The following is a 16637-nucleotide window of genomic DNA, read 5'->3' as shown; positions in this document are numbered from 1 at the left end:
CATCTTTCATACAGAGCAAGCTAACTGACAGTTAATCATCACACAGCTGGAAAAAAAAACACACAACAGTTTTATAAATATAATTGAGTCAATTCTACAACATACAGAATTACAAAAATTGTTTTCTGTGTAAGAAAGGTATTGTATGTAATCCCTGAATAGAACTTTTATGACTTGTTTGCACACACGAGTCCTTGAAACTACTGCTAGGGACACTAAAATATCTTGGATGCTGATCATATATTACAAAGATTACAGTTGGGAGGAATATAGTTTCATCCAAAAACAGTTTCAGACATATACAAAATATAGTAAAGATCAAAAGCCAGAAGAATAAATCAGAACTTCATACAAAAACAGAAGCAGTGAAAGTGTTATATAGGCAAAATTATCCTTCTCAACTTACCACTCAGAATGAAGTTCAAGATAATGTCCAATGAATTACAGAAGGATCATATTCACACAAATGGCACATGTTAGAAAATTTGGATATGAAAGCTAGGTAGGACATCTGAAAGGATTAAAACAAGCTAAACTCCCACTAATATAAGACCAATGCTGTAACTAGTGATTTCTGATCCAAATGCACACTTCCAGTTATTTTATGCTCTCTGCTCCCTAGGCTCTACAACCTCATAGATTTAAAAATATCTTACCATTTGTACTTTATACCTTCAACAGGAAATTGATAGCAGATGCATAAAACTGACTCTGGAAATAGAAAGTGACTAGCAAAATCTGCAATGAGAATGGCTTTGAATCTCAGAATTCCAGATTTTCACTGCTCAGATTGACTGCTTCTGCTGCTCACAGCATTATTCTAAAGGAATTCAAACCCTGATGTATGAACCTCACATTGACTGCTTGCTATCCAGTTTTCTGTTACACCTTTTCTCCTTGCAACACTACTAACCAATATACTGTAGAAGGGCTAACTGCGCTTCCTTAAAAAAGAATCTGCAAGTGTACTATTCTGGCTGCCAAACCACACCGACTGAGTTAATATTTGACTGTTTTTGATCATTTCCCAACCAAAGAAAAAACATTACCTTTTAAATTATTCTAATAGTACATGGTTGCTGAGAACCGTTTTTCCTCTTGTGAAGACTATGGCTGATGCAGATGTCCCTCCATCTTGCCCCTCCCTATTAATGGTACTGAATAAGACACATACATACATGTGATATCACATCGACATTTAAATACAGCCATGGAATCACCCTCTAGGGCTTGTACTGCTACATGTGAAACATATCCATGATACCTTCATAGGCAAGGAGTTCAGAATTAAAAAAAACATTTTTTTCTATATGATTTGAGAAGCTTGAGTTAAATGTTTGACAGTAGAGTAGGACTACGATAGCTGCAGGGACTTGTTCCAAGCCTCCTCTCATGGATGCCAAAACCCAGATAGACAAACCCTATACTACTGTATAGAGTTACCTCTATTGGCCAGCTGTGGTAATACACCTTGTAAACGCATTTTTCTGGAAATGCATACTGTACATATTTAATATAATATTTTCAGGCAATGGATAACTGAAACTGTGGGCACTGATCCTGTGGCAACAGCAGTCCTACTTTACCTCTAAATGCATTTGCACACTGACATACCTGCCAAGGTTTAACTTTGTCCCTTCTCATTAGTTTTCATGTGAACATCACTTGAAATTAAAATAGCGCTGGGTTGCTTTCCTAGTTGCACTGAAGAGTGGGACGTCCCTGCAGCAAATGACTACACTAGCACAGCCTTCCCATCTTAGATCAAGCAATTGTGTGGTTAAAACCTGAGATTCTCTAATCACTTTCTTCAACAGCAATTTAAGCATGACCACATCACAAAAATAAATACCTGGTTACTCCTAAATACATTCTAGCTGTACAGAATGTTTTAATAGGCTAGACACATATAGATATCAATATATCATTTTCCTTTGGTGTTCATTTGAGGTCAGAATTCTCATCCTTCACACTTGTGAATGCATGTACTTCACATTTCCTCATGGCATGACTCTTGCGTGTATTTTTAGTAATAAACCATCTCTTTCTTTTTGTCAGCCTAATTAAATAAATAGCAGCAGCATCCAAAACTTATGGCTTGAAAGAAAGAAGATGCTGAGTTGGTTTAGTACCATATGTGGGATTTACGTACTTTTAAATGAATAAATCAGTTTGTATCCTTGGAAAACAGTCTGAAATCAGATTATTAAAAGACTACAACATAGGCTTTAGATCATAGCAATTCTCATTTCTGGCTGCTTTTTCTGTAAGTGATATCATGCTATAACAGTAATCACTCAGGCCTGAATAATTAGTATCAAGTAGCCTCCTTCCCTTGGACTATGAATACAGGGACATTATCAAGAACCTAGTAGGCCATGCTACATTGGTCCATTTATCCCTGTGTATTACAAGTAGTGTTGGCTGTCCCAAAGCACCAAATAAACATCCTGACATTGGATTTCTGCACATTTGGCACCTTTATCTTCACTCACACCAGGCAGCAGAGTATCACTGAGTTACATCCTGATGGGAGTGGTGGGCAAAATGCAGCCCTCCAGATGCTGTAAAGAATGGAATTCACCAACATCTGGAAGGCCAGACTTCATCCTTAAGGGGGTACTTTGTTTTTCCCATAGTTTAATAATTCCAGTAGGAACAGCCACGACTTTACTTCTTTCCAACTGCCATGTAGCAGATTTGGCTTAAAGGAGAGGACTCTGTGGCCCTTCAGATGCACTGTAATTCTCCAGTAATGATTTGAACTGTGTTCGCCGTTGGATTATTTTTCAATTCCACTATAATTTGGAGTTACTCTGAATGCCATTTAAATTGTAAAAACAGTATAGTCTCCTTTTAAACCAGTACGAATCATCTATATATTAAGGTAATAGCAGTTACAAAATAAAATAAGCAAAATCTAACCCAAACCAAAATAGTTTTCCTTTCTTGCAGAAGTTCCAATCTAGGCTAACTATTCTAGAAATAATCATTTATTTTTAAAACAAATGAATGGCTTAATCATTTTTCTTTTAAAAATCAGTGGCAGTGGTACTCTATCAAAGTAACACAAAACATTAGTTACCATTTGTTGAAACACTCTTATATTGACAGTTGGGGGAAAAGGGATTCTTCCCCCTCTCTACCCCCCCAAAAAAAACACCACAAATGCTTGCTTATTGGGGGAAGGATATAGCTACTCATCTGATTAGGGATTGTGATTACACCTAAAGGGTACTGCAACATTTGTACAGTGTATACAGCAGAGCAGATGTATGGAAATCCAGAGGTATCCAATGTAGAATGAAGAATATTGTCACTGAGCCTGAACTTAAAAAGAAAAAAAAAAGGCTGAAGTCCTATACGCACTTACCTGTAAGGAAGGCCTTCTGAACTCATTGAGACTGGCCTCTCAGTTGACGTGCACAAAACTGCACTGTGAAATGAAGATCTGGTTTTCTGTGTGTTTATTTGCTTGACTCTAAAAACTATTCTAACCCACTCAAGAAACCAAGAGATGAAATCAGTCAACATTAGCTTGGCAGTTACCAGTAAATGTTGAACAAATCCATGCGCACCCTTTTTTTAAAATCACAGTACCTATTGTCTCTGGTCACTATTCTTGGTTATATATAAATGATTAACCTAAACAAGAGAGCATTAAAAAACAAACAAACCCAGATCAGAAATCATAAAAGCCACAACGGAATAGCTCAATTTGTGGTAACATACATTACTCTAGGCCAGTGGTCCCCAACCTTGTGCCTCCAGATGTTCTTGGACTTCAACTCCCAGAAATCCTGGCCAGCAGAGGTGGTGGTGAAGGCTTCTGGGAGTTGCAGTCTAAGAACATCTGGAGGCCCAAGGTTGGGGATCTCTGCTCTAGGCCATATTCATTTTTGTAACAACTTGCTGGATTCCGGGGGTTACATTGAATGGGGTGGGGGCCAACATGTACAGTTTTGGCATGTAGAGACTGGTATGCCACAGTACTGCCTCCCAAAAGTCGTAACGTCTTCCACATTCTTCTCTGTTAGTTTATTTAGTATTTATTCAGATTAATGTACTTAGTCCTTAATATAAAGGGTATTAAAAACAAACAAACAAAAAACAAATGTTAGGAAAACAGAAGTGAAGCCAGGAAGGTACTTAAGGCCGAGAGATCCAAAGTTGTTTTAGAATAAAAATCATCATCATCATAGGCTTCCTTCAGTCTCGAGAGACTATGGTATCGTGCTCTGTATGGAGGACTTGGAACAGCGTCTAGTGTGGCTGAGGAGGCCAATTCGAGAGTGACAATCCCTTCCACACTTAGGACAAATACAATATGTACCCTGTCTAGCTCCCTGATTTTGCTGCTTTCATGACTGCCTCTTTGCCTCAGCCTGCTGGGCAAGGGTCTCTTCAAATTGGGAGAGGCCGTGATGCACCGTTGGAAAATTATTGAAATTGCTAAACAACGTTCCCTCTAATTTTCCAGAGTGCTAGGCGGAGGCCCTGCCCCATGCATGATGGCTCCTGGTTGCAACGGGAAGGAAATAAGCAGCAAACTGGCTCAGCTGTGTAGTCTTAATTCAGAGCTGCTCACATGTGTAGCTTAGAGGAAACATTAGTCTCTCTTGAAAATGGAAGAGAGCAGAATTTGCCATAAATTGAAGTCTGTACAGTAATTCAGTACTGCAAACTTTTTCTAAAAACTGTTCCATAATTGATTTCTACCATTATTGCCCTAATACTTATGATTTGCATTTTCTTAAGGACACAATCCTATACTGTACTGAAGATTCAGTTGGATTCTATAAAAACCGTCCTAGGCTGATGGAATATCAAACAGGCTACACCTCAGGTACAAGACAACCCCTTTTGCAATGTGACAGCACAGATGCCTGTGTTGCTTTTCTTCCCGAGTCATCCTTATACAAGAAGGGAAGAAAGTCCTGCTGATCTAGGCTATAATACTTGCAGACCTCAAAGCATATTCCTTCCAGGTACAGTTGTTGTCCAGAATGGTGAATAAATTGTGGGCACTTTTTCTAGGGAGTCTTCGGTGATGAATACTGGCCTGCTAGAAAAAGGCTAGCATTAATGGACATGCCGTCTAAATTCACTTTAGCATACTCTGGCATCTTCACTGTTGTAAAGAACAGCTAACAGGAAGTTAGGCTGCTGGGGTGCAGGAGACTGCAGTTGAAGCAGAAAGCATTCTATCCTTCTTTGAGGGGGACAAATGATGCAGATGGGTTTTGACACAGTTTGAAGAAACAAGTAGTAAACTAATGAAGGTCATTTACAAGACAGGCTGGTGCAGTCTGCCATGAAATGCAGGTTGAAAGGCTGAGTCATGAGTGCAAGAAAGATTCACAGTGCCATCCTGTGCATGTCTGCATAGAAGTGCATTCCTCTTGGTTACTCACAAGTAAGGACTGCAGCCTTAGGGACCTGCCTGAATAGTATCTGAGAGTGTGGGGAAGAAGAAAAAAATGCAAACATTGTCACTAGCTTTACTTTGGATAAAATAATAACTTTGGTTAGGAGGTGAAACTCAAATTTTGGATGCAATACTGAAAGGGAGGATTAGTTTGAGACATACAAACATACATATAATTTTAAAAGCACATGTGTATTTGGCACAGTTTTGCTTTCGGAGGAAATGTTAAAATTTTCGGCTTAAAAAAGGTACAATAAGAAGCTAAAGTTAAAAGAGTATCCAATAAGGCCACATGGCAAGTTCATCAAAGTGCAGATGTTAACCAAGGAGAACTCCCAAAGCATCCTGCAGGAAGGATATGGGAGGTGGGCAATCTGCTCCTAAAGGTCCATGTCAGTGGTGCTAGAGGAGGTCTTCAGTGGCACGGAGTCAAAACCATCAGATGTTCTCTAAAGACAACATAAAAGGAAGTGTGAGTAAAGCTAAATAAGAAAGATTTATATGTTTTTCAGATTTTGCTATATTCCCATATTTAACAACTTGGCAAGAACAGAGTGCAATCCTGCTCTTTACACCTACTAAATAGACCAGAGCAGCTCTCACAAAGCTGTAAAAAAAGGTGGGGAACATCATTCAGCCCAATGTTCTTGGGAACCATACTGCATTGGTAGGCAGGATGAATAACAGAAGGGTCTTAAAACTTTAACTTAAAGCTCTTGTTGTCAATTGAAGCTATTTCAATTTTTGGAATTCAAAAAAACCTTGTACAAAAGCTTGCAAACCACTAAAATATGGCAACCTGAAGAAAGGCCATGGCCATTGGTGGGAACCAATGACTGGGACCTCAGAAGGGCTGGATTTAGCCCCAGGGTTTGAATTTTCCCTGCTGCAGCTGTATGGTACCACTCCTCCCCCTTCTAACTTTTCCTTCCAGGCATGCTTTTCTGGGTGTGCTTCAGTGTTGGTGGGACTTTCATTAGCAACCAAGAATGCTGTAAGTCTTGCCAGAAATGTCCTTTTGCTGTCCTATGTCCCCAAACATGGCTCTGTTCCTACTGGAAGTAAACAGTCCCATGGAGGCCTGGAGAAGAACTACCATCAGTAATCTTGCCTAGAAGGTGGAGTTCAGCTGCTGGGAAATAACTCTTAAGTATTTCTGCACTATGGCTTTTCTCCAAAGTTGGCAACATTTATTCCTTCAGTTTTTACAGAGAATCCCAACAATGTCATTGCCATCCTGTTGATTCTTGCATTTTCTAAGTAACTGGCCCTTAGTCCCTCTTCCCTGCAGGGGAAAGAGAACTTTTTTTGCTTGTTTCTATTCTGCAGTCAAAACAATTACTACTTGTCTTCAATTTGTTACTATCAAGGTTGAAATAACGCACAATAAAGAACAATTAGTTGCTCTAGCTGCTAAGAGCAACTGCTCTAACAGAAAGGATCAGATTATTTAAGGCCCAATTTAATATTGATGAAGCTAAGAGTGAATAAAAGGCTACTGTTTAAAGGTCCCACTGCAGAAGTTGCTTTAAAAAATAGGGAGACACTTACTGATTGGAAGCAGCAGTCCTAAATATATCATAGTGGGAAAAGACCCCACTGAGCCAATAACACTTTTAAGACAAAATAATAAGGATTTGGCCCATGAAGGTGGACACTGCAGGATTGTTTCAGGGAACACATATTGTATTAAGTGCCAATTGGAATTATCATTATAATTTTACTTTTAACTGACAGCAGAAAAGTAATGCCAGTGTGGCAGCAACTGTTGTTGGATTTCAGTGTACAGTATTTAGAAGAACCAGCTGTTGGGAAAAGTGAGAGTTGTCTTTAGCCAACTGAGAATCACTCAGCATCCTTCACTCCAGAAAGACTGCCCACAGTGATTATGGGAGCTGCTAGATAGGACAGTGGATACAATAGACCAGGTTCAAATCCAATTCAGCATTCATTTCACTAGCGACCCAAGAAAGCAATTCACTTCATCTGCAACAGTGACTACAGTAATTACTTTTGAGTGGTTAAGAGAGAAAGACAGAGAGAGAGAGAAGACTCAATTATTATTTGCCATATTGAGGAAGGGGTAGGAGCTGTTCAAGATAAATATATAACAAAGCCTAAAAATGCACAATACTGGGGACTCAGAGCTGACTAAAACCAATCAAGTTTCTGTAAACATAAAAACTTACTCAATATTTTTACTAAGAAAATTGTTTGGGGATCAGAGCAGACATGCCCAATTTACTTTTAACTGGCAAGAGGGAGGGAGGAAGCAACTCACAATGCTGAATATACAGAGTAAGTTCCCACAACTCATCCCATATCTGGAATTGGGACAGCAAGGCCTAGGTTCTGATGGCTCCACCTCTGTTGTCCTAAGCTCTGCTGCATCAGAGGCCCAGTGGGCAGCCCTGGCTCTGATCCCCAAAACATGCAGCCGAGCAGGAGGCAGCTAGGCAGGCAGACAACACAGAGCCAATCATGCATTTACTCTCAACAGCACAAAGAGCAGCCACTTGTTCCAGAGACAAGCCAGGGCTCAAGGACTTCTCCTCATTAGATTAGGACCCTGTACTTGCAGCTTGAATTAGCTCCCTTTAGTGTAGTTTTAGAAGAGGCAGCCGTGTTAGTCTGTGCAAGCATATCAGGCAAAGTCCCCTTCGTGTGTTTCCTGTATACATTCTGCGCCCTTGCCTGCCGCCATAAAAGAAAGGAGGCTACAAGTGCAGAAAGCTGGCAGCATCACTTTGATTTTTCCAAATATGGCCCCCACCCACTAAGTCCCAGCTAGACATCACTAGATCACATTGTTGTCCCATTTAATGCCATTGGATTGTTGAATGCCCTCAGTCAGCTGGCTTGTTTTTAGACACATGAAGACAAGACAGTAATATCTATATTTTATCTCTATCTACCTGGAAGACTCTTCCTCTTAGTTTATTGAGAACATCCCTACACACAGACTCCTGCCATGCCTGACTGTACTTAAGAGGTGCCTACAGGAAAACAAATAGCCACATTAGAATATAAAGGGGCGGTGAGGGGGAAGCAGTGCACTATTAACCAGAATATCAGTCAATGCAGTAGGAAACACAGCAGCGCAAGCAGAGTGTGATAGGAGCGAGACAGGATTGCATATCTGTCCTAACCATGGGTGAGGCTGCTACAGCAATTAAAGATTGTTTTTCTTGGTGTCAGATTTATAGGGGATCTCATGGCAATGCTCTTCTGGACCTCAGAATATTACCTACATCTGATATATTTATTTTGGGAAAAGTGTCCCTTTTCAATTGGGCTGTTCATCTCTGTCAAGGTTTCTAGCAGGGTAGAAGAGGAGAACCAGGCTCAAATGAATACCTCCCTCAAGCTACAACCTGAAGGCTTGCACAGTCCGCAACCTATGCTAGCCAAAATCATGACCTACCAATAGCCCAAGTCAGAAATCAAAGAGGAAAACATGTGTATACCTCATGGCTACTTTGTTTATCAGGTGAATTAAGAAGTGGTCTACTTAGATGGGGCAAGACAAGACAAAGTGCTATTCAAGAGAAATTTGGACAACCACTTGGCAGATAGGTTTTGATTTGTATTCCTGCATTGAGCAGGGTGTTGGACTCGATGGTCTTAGAGGCCCCTTCCAACTTCATGATTCTATAATTCTATATGCCTCATCTATCGGGTTAAATAAATTCTGGAGTCAAGCTTAAAAGGTCTCTGTTGTTTCATTCTGGCCCATTATAACGCCAAGATTCCACAAACAACTTACCTTTGAAGTGAATGCCTTTATTTTGCCAAAGAGAGAATTCTTGCTTGTAAATATCAGGTCATCCTCTGCATCTTCCCCCTCCATGATGGCACAACTATCAGCAGCTGGCAGCTCATTATCCTTGGCACTGGCATTCATCACCAGTTTGGAATATTTATACTCCAACCTGCCAATATACAGAAATGCATATGAATGACTAGAGATATGTACAATACTTGCAGGGCTAGCTCCAGGATTTGGGCATCTAACTAACAAGGGAACCACTCTGCAACTGCCCTGTAGTCTGAAAGTTTCATTATTATTCTTTGGCCCTCCTCCCTAGACCCATCCTTTCCTCCTGATAATCTCCCTTTTCCCTCTGGCCTCTTCCCTCTAAAGCAGGGGTCTCAAACATGCGGCCCCCCAGATGATAGTTTGTGGCCCTCGCCTTGCCTGCCCCCCCAAAGCACCCACACATCCTCTGCTGTCAAAAGTAAAAAAAAGCCTTGCCTTGCTCGCTGGCTCTCTCTCAAGACAGCACCTCTTGCACCCTCCATCCAGAACTGCAGCCTGCCAGCCAGCCCACCTGTCTGTCGGCTAAGGAAACTCCTGGGCGGCTTCCTCGGGCTCTTGCTCCGCTTGGCGGAAAATCTGATGCGGCCCAGCCTCACCCAGACTCTGCCTCTAGTGGCCCCCAGGTAAATTGAGTTTAAAACTCCTGCTCTAAAGTTAATGAGTATTACAAAGTGCAAACTAAAAAACCCTTCCATGTGGTCCTTATATAAATTCCCCAAATAAGGGTAGTAGCTTCATTATTGTTGTTATGTGCCTTCAAGTCTGAACCAACATATAGTGACCCTACCTCTCAGGGACAATCTATATGATAGGTGAGGAAATTCCTTAACTGCAAATTGTGTGTGATTGGCACAGCAAAGGTTTTTCTCATTTTCCAGAGTATGCAAATCAGGTTGTTTTATTTTAGTTTGCTGTTCAGAACATAATCACATTCATCTTTGTAAATATGACTTTTCAGAACTAAAAGATTACCTGGATCATTTGTGGGAAAACTGATGTGATATTAGCTCTAATGATAGTATATAATTTGATCCTCCATTGCCTTGACTAAGGGCTATGTACATCCCAGGAAGTTCTTTTCCAATGGAGGTGATAATCTGTCTACAATGCATGCATTCCCTATTTCCTCCTTCCAAATATTTATTTATTTATTTATTTATTTATTTATTTATTTATTTATTTATTTATTTATTTATTTATTTAATTTAATTTAATTTAATTTAATTTAATTTAATTTAATTTAATTTAATTTATACCCCGCCTATCTGGCCCACCGGACCACTCTAGGCGGCTTCCAAATATAAAATCAAATAATAAAACATAGACAAATACATAATAATCAAACAAGAACAGCAGTAAAAATAAAAAGGAAAAGTAAGAAAAAATCAAGAGTTGGCTGGAGGGAAGGCCTGAATAAACAGCTATGTTTTTAATTGGGTTTTAAAGGTGCCCAGCGTGGGGGCTGCGTGAATCGCCAGAGGGAGATTGTTCCAGAGGCGAGGAGCCACCGCCGAGAAGGCCCGGTTTCGTGTCTTCTCCTTCCGGGCCTCTCTCGGCGTCAGGCTCCTCAGCCTCACCTCCTGACTCGCGCGAGTGATCCGGGTAGACCTTGGTGGGAGGAGGCTGCTACTTTTTTGCAAAACTTTTTTTTTTTTGCAAAACTTGTAGAAGTTACTTTTTTATATTACAGCTTCCAGAATTGCCCAGGCAATGTGGCCAACAGGAATCTGAGCATTTATTCAAAAAAGAAACTTCTCAAGTTCTGGTATAAAATTAGATGTGTGTTACTCAATACATAATTTTCAAAAAGGTAGCCGCTTTCACCAGTTTCACCATGTATAGCAAAAAGAGATGCTGCTTTTTTGAACACTGATTTGGGGCTTCCATTATGTCTGCTATGCTTTTGAAGACTCTCACCTGGCCTAAATAGCAAACTAGGAAAAGTTATTGTGTCACTTTGAATATGAAACAATCCTCAGAACTAGATAGCAACAGAAGCATCTACTCACTTTTGGTTTTTCTTCCAGAAATAGCATGTCATGACAGTCAGCAAAATAGCAGCACAAGTCCCAGCTGAAATGCCCACTTTCAACCAGAAATCCATGGTTTTGCAGATGCTGACTTTTTGTTCTGGGAGAAGAATGCCGCCTGCACACAGCTTTGGTTCCCGCCATACATATGTAGTTCTCTATAGAAATAAAAGCAGATGAGTCTTCAGATGAGCCACAGGCAGAAGGTATGCTCCCTATACAGTTTCATACTAGTTGTTCATGCTTCTCATGACTCTAATTGCAGTGAAATTTTTTTTATTTAAAACATCTGTAACTCTGTATCACAGGATCTCAGAGTGGGTAACAAAGCTATATAAAACAATTTGAAAAAACAAGATATTTAAAATAACTTAAAACACAAAATTAAAACATTAAAACCATTGCATTAAACCCGTGCAAACCATGATATTCAACTACCAAGGATTCTAATTATATGCTTTGACTTGGCACCAAAATGATGCTGAATTTGGTGCCAATTTAGAATTCTTTGCCATAATTCAGGGGTGCATACTAGACAGTGTATCAGAGTGCTGCTCCAAGGGGATAAGAACCAAATGAATGGATTCAAATTAGATTAAAGGAGATTTTGACAAAATATTAGGGCAAGTATCCTGTTCAATATTTACATGTGCAGAGCTATAATTACAGAAGATGCTGCAGTGATCTGAAAAGGTTGCATGCCTGATCATGTGACTTGGTTGCACCACTGTGACAGCCTCTGTAGTTGGAGTTTCATAGGCGTAAATACTGATCAGGATACTGGCCAAGGGAAAATTATCCTGAAAGTATGAGCTGTTCAGCAGTGAAATGATTTATAAGCACAGGCTGGATGGCCTTTGTCAAGAACATGTTGCAGATTCCAGAACCAGCAGGGGATTTGATAAAATTATCCTTGGGGACCCTTCCAAACCTACAATTCTATGATTCTAAGTAGACATGTTTAAGATTAGGTTATAGGCGCTTCCAAGTGAAGCTTTATTGCCATGCCAAGTACAATGACATTTGTGGGCAGAATTTTTTTCACTTGTAACTCTACTATGTTTTCCCATAGCTTCTTCATAATTTTTTACCTGACTGAAAAAACATCCATGAAGAAGGGGGGAAAAGAATAGATTTAAGGTGATTTCTGATTGGAAATATTAGGAGTCCCCCATCTGGAAATAATCCAGAAGACCACATTGTAATGATCCCAGTAGTTGTAGAAAATTTTTTCTCTTTCAGTTTGGTTTCCACACCCATACTTACAGTACATACATTTAACTGATAGCAGTAGTTATGAAAAACTGACTTTAATGTCCATGTAATTTTATGTAAAACTATATGATTCTCAAGCTCTGGAGACCATAAAACATTCAAAATATTTATTTTGAATCTCTACCTGAATCCCTCCAACACAGGAACTGGTGATAGCATGGAAATCATCTTTAGAACACAGGGGACAGGCTTCGACCGTCTCCCATAGGAAATGGAAAGTGCATCCATCACAGGTTCCATCAGGACATTTGCTGTATGGAAAAAGTAAGAAGCCATAAATTAATGGAGGTAGATTAGTGGCCCACTTTGCCAGGCCATGTTGGCTAGAAGACTGTAAGAGCAGTGGTCCAAAAATTTAACATTTCTGAACTCTGTTTATAAGTATCAAAATCCAGCTGCAGAGGGTGTCATTGTGATTCCTTTTCCAAACCCACTATCAAAGATCATTTAGTCAATGAGATAATGAATCACAGTGTGGCAACTCTGCTATTGAGCCTAGAAGCAAATGTTAAAATCCATGGTTCTGACAGGATCTATCTTCAGAACATATTATCACTATTACTCTACTTGAACATCCTCAGTACACCTCTGTACAGTGGTGCCTCGCTTGACGACGTTAATCCGTTCCAGCAAAATCGCTGTAGAACGAAATCGTCATCAAGCAAAAGTAAAAAGTCCATTGAAACGCACTGAAAACCACTCAATGCGTCTCAATGGGCGAAATACCTCAGCGTCCAGCGAAGAGCCTCCATAGGGCGGCAATTTTCTGGTGCCTGTAATGCGAGGAATCCGTCCTAAGCACAGCAGGGAGCGATTTTGAACCGTGGGCGGCCATTTTGAAACCTGACGATCAGCTGTTTTCTGATCATCGTAAAGCAAAAAATTGGTTCCTGAAGCAGGGAACCGATCATCATCAAACAAAAAAAACCCATTCAATCATCGTTTTGTGATTGCTATTGCAAAAAAGGCATTGTTAAACGATTTCATCGGTAAACGAGGTAATCATTAAGAGGGGCACCACTGTATTCACAAAAGATAAGGTTGATGCAGAAGGGCTATTGCTTAAGTATGTGGAAAAAACCTCAAATGGTATAGCTTGTGCTGATACTACTGAAAATATCTGCAAATAGATAGGTCTGCACAACAAATATACCTAATGATGCAAATTGAGATTCATTAAGTAGCAGCAATTCTCTGTAGTAACGAGATGCAATGTAACTTATGCATACAAGTCTTAGAAAGAGATTGCAGAGTTGCAATGATTCGGTTGTAGACATCAGTGGATCTTTGTCTTTCCTCATCTGAAGCGTCTTCAGAACGTTCAGATACAACCTCTTCTTGGGAGATGGTCTTACACACTGAAGAGGACAGCATGGAGGATGGTTGGTTAGGGAGTGAGCTGATGGTTGTAAAGAGCTTAAGTCAGGACTGATGATTTTTCAGGGCAGCCTTAGTGAAATTTCACCTGTGAGGGCAAGTCTGAGTCTGGTGCTCTTCACCAAGAGAGTAGAGGCACTTGGCGTGGCCATTGGTGAGGGAGATTTTATTCAAACAGTCCATATACCACATAAAAGGACCTGCTGGGACCTTAAAATGGTGGAAAGGCCTCAGAGATGTTAAAGAACCTAATGGGGTAAGGGGAGGGGGAAATGGGAATAACATTTTGTTTTTGTTTTTAGGACTCACAACAGGAACAATGATGAGGAAAAAGAGATCAGGGAGAAAGAAAATTGGTAAGTAAAGGATTTAAAAGCTCCTCACAGCTCAATGAAGTTCAGTCAAGTGCTAGAAGGAACTGAGGCGCAACCACTGGATGTGGGAATATACAAAGCGAAGAGAGGGACTATTGTAATAGCAAAATAATTTTGGTTGTTGTCGGTTTTCCGGGCTGTTTGGCCGTGTTCTGGATAATTTTGCTTTGCTAGAAACTCTAGAAGGTTCCACTGATACAGAAACACCAACATGTGTGATTCACAGAGACCAGACTAAGAATATGTATTTCGTTAGATTAACCTGTTTTCTTCCCAGAACAGGATTTCCTCGGAGATCTGAGTCTCACCAACCAGACTTGCGAATTCTGCCTGTGGTGCTGGAAGCAGATCTCAATGTGCCTACTTTTTGCCCCAGCTACATACTTCTGTCAATTACTTCTGTCTTTTGGGAGGCAGAGTGGGGAATAAAAGTTCAAACCTCTGGCTCCACAGCCAGATACCTAATCCACTGTCCTAGCCAGCCTGCCCACCAATATCTAGCAAATCCCAGCCAAAACTACACTCCTGAGGAAAAAAAAACAGAACAAATCTACAGCATCTCTTGGCATATCACATGATGCCAGCCATAGTGCTGTTCTTTTCTGCTTTGGTTTTTTTTTCCAGATACACCACATTTCAGGTGGCATGGTCTCAACCCCTTTTTTTATCCACCTAATGGGGCAATCAGACTGTTTTCCTGAATTGGTTTTAAAGAAACCACAATCACTGTACTTCTGTGGTAATCTGGCAAAACATCAGAATAAAAAAAAATGGTATGTATTACAAGTGGGTTTGTGCCCGTTTGCAACTAACCCACACTAAATATATTTTCTCTGGATTACTTAAAAGGTGTAAGTTACAGTCCCCATTTTAGATGTTGAGGCAAAACGAGATTACATCTAATTTTATAACGAATACAGAGAAGACTATCTGATTAGTCCTCAAACACACCTTGGCACAGAAAGAATTCCAGTCTGGGTCTTTAGAGGATCACATCTCAGTCTGATGGCAGTGGCTCTCCCATCACTACAAGTCTGGGTCACATCATTTGATCTACAAATTAAGTAGACGTATCATGTTACCAGTGAAAAAACTATATGATGAAAGAAAAAGCAGGCAACACCTTATATCTTACATAATTAGGTGCATGAATATAGGTCAGGTACAGTCAGTGACAGAATTGAGTTTGCCTCATACTTCAGAGCTGTGGTGCTTCCCCCATATGTTGTCAGACCATAATTCCAATCAGTTCATAAAAGTTGCTGTCCAACAACATCTGAAGGGCCAGACATTGCCTTTAACTCCAGAATTACAGGACCAACTGTGTAACTTCTCTTGCTCCTAGGTTGTTCCCCATGGTTGTGTTCAGGTTTGGAGGCAGTGGTGGCGGAAGATGCCCAGCATGGTTGGTGGGGCAAGGTGCACAGTAACAGGCAGATCAAGGATAAAATTGAGTATTTGTAATATACATATGCATTGATACATCGAGCTGTGTATCATAATGCATACATGTTCAGGCAAGTATTAACTCATATATGCCTCACTCTACCCATCCACTAACTTCAGAATTCTGCCACAAAATTGGAAACAATCCTTCCTGTTATTGCTTCCCTCCTTGCTTTGTTTCCAGGCTGGACAGCTGGCTTATTTACCCACATTCATTCTGTCACTTCAACTACCACCACCAAACTCATCGAAAAAAATGTGTCCCTAACAGAGATGTGTTTGCTGCACTGCCAAAGAACAGCCAGGAAAAACACATGGACAGAAGAGTAAGCATTATAGAATTTGGAACTTTATAATGCTTACTCTTCTGTCAGTAAATAAAATAAACAGACAGTTAAAAAATAAAAATAGTTAATTTCTCTCTTCTCAGAAACAAAAGAACGGACGTTCGTTCGTTTAGTCGTTTAGTCGTGTCCGACTCTTCGTGACCCCATGAACCAGAGCACGCCAGGCCCTCCTATCTTCCACTGCCTCCCGGAGTTGTGTCAAATTCATGTTGGTTGCTTCGCAGACACTGTCCAGCCATCTCATCCTCGGTTGTCCCCTTCTCCTCTTGCCGTCACACTTTCCTAACATCAAGGTTTTTTCCAAGGAGTCTTCTCATGAGATAGCCAAAGTATTGGAGCCTCAGTTTCAGGATCTATCCAGTGAGCACTCAAGGTTGATTTCCTTCAAAATGGATGGGTCTGTTCTCTTTGCAGTCCAAGAATCTCCTCCAGCACCACAATTCAAAGGCATCAATTCTTCGGCGGTCAGCTTTCTTTATGGTCCAGCTCTCACTTCCATACATCATGACAGGAAAAACCATAGCTTTGACTATTCGGACT

The 16637-nt window shown here is 40.4% G+C and overlaps 1 protein-coding gene and 1 long non-coding RNA gene across 4 annotated transcripts in view; one reads left to right on the top strand and one right to left on the bottom strand.

Moving 5' to 3' along the window:
• The first annotated feature begins 3886 nt into the window (after positions 1-3886).
• LOC144589016 (uncharacterized) lies at positions 3887-4928 on the top strand. Its single transcript, XR_013544848.1, has 2 exons — positions 3887-4086; positions 4536-4928. It is a non-coding gene; the product is annotated as an uncharacterized LOC144589016 (long non-coding RNA).
• Positions 4929-5167: 239 nt separating this feature from the next.
• The window catches only part of ELAPOR1 (endosome-lysosome associated apoptosis and autophagy regulator 1), an 80572-nt gene continuing 69102 nt past the window's right edge, over positions 5168-16637 (bottom strand). For 2 of the 3 annotated variants that reach the window (XM_020805293.3, XM_072997469.2), the window contains exons 18-23: positions 15256-15357; positions 12678-12804; positions 11258-11436; positions 9195-9360; positions 8344-8424; positions 5168-5877 (exon numbers count right to left, since the gene is read on the bottom strand). In XM_020805293.3, coding sequence (XP_020660952.3) covers positions 5809-5877; positions 8344-8424; positions 9195-9360; positions 11258-11436; positions 12678-12804; positions 15256-15357 — 724 coding nt within the window. In that variant the 3' untranslated portion in view covers positions 5168-5808. The remainder of the gene's footprint in view (positions 5878-8343; positions 8425-9194; positions 9361-11257; positions 11437-12677; positions 12805-15255; positions 15358-16637) is intronic. The other variant, XM_020805294.3, reaches the window with a different exon arrangement.

Source organism: Pogona vitticeps, chromosome 4 (assembly GCF_051106095.1).
Source record: "Pogona vitticeps strain Pit_001003342236 chromosome 4, PviZW2.1, whole genome shotgun sequence".
NCBI classification, from domain to species: Eukaryota; Metazoa; Chordata; class Lepidosauria; order Squamata; family Agamidae; genus Pogona; species Pogona vitticeps.
Note: the sequence above shows the minus strand (reverse complement) of the source record. Positions and strands in the feature narration are given on the sequence as shown.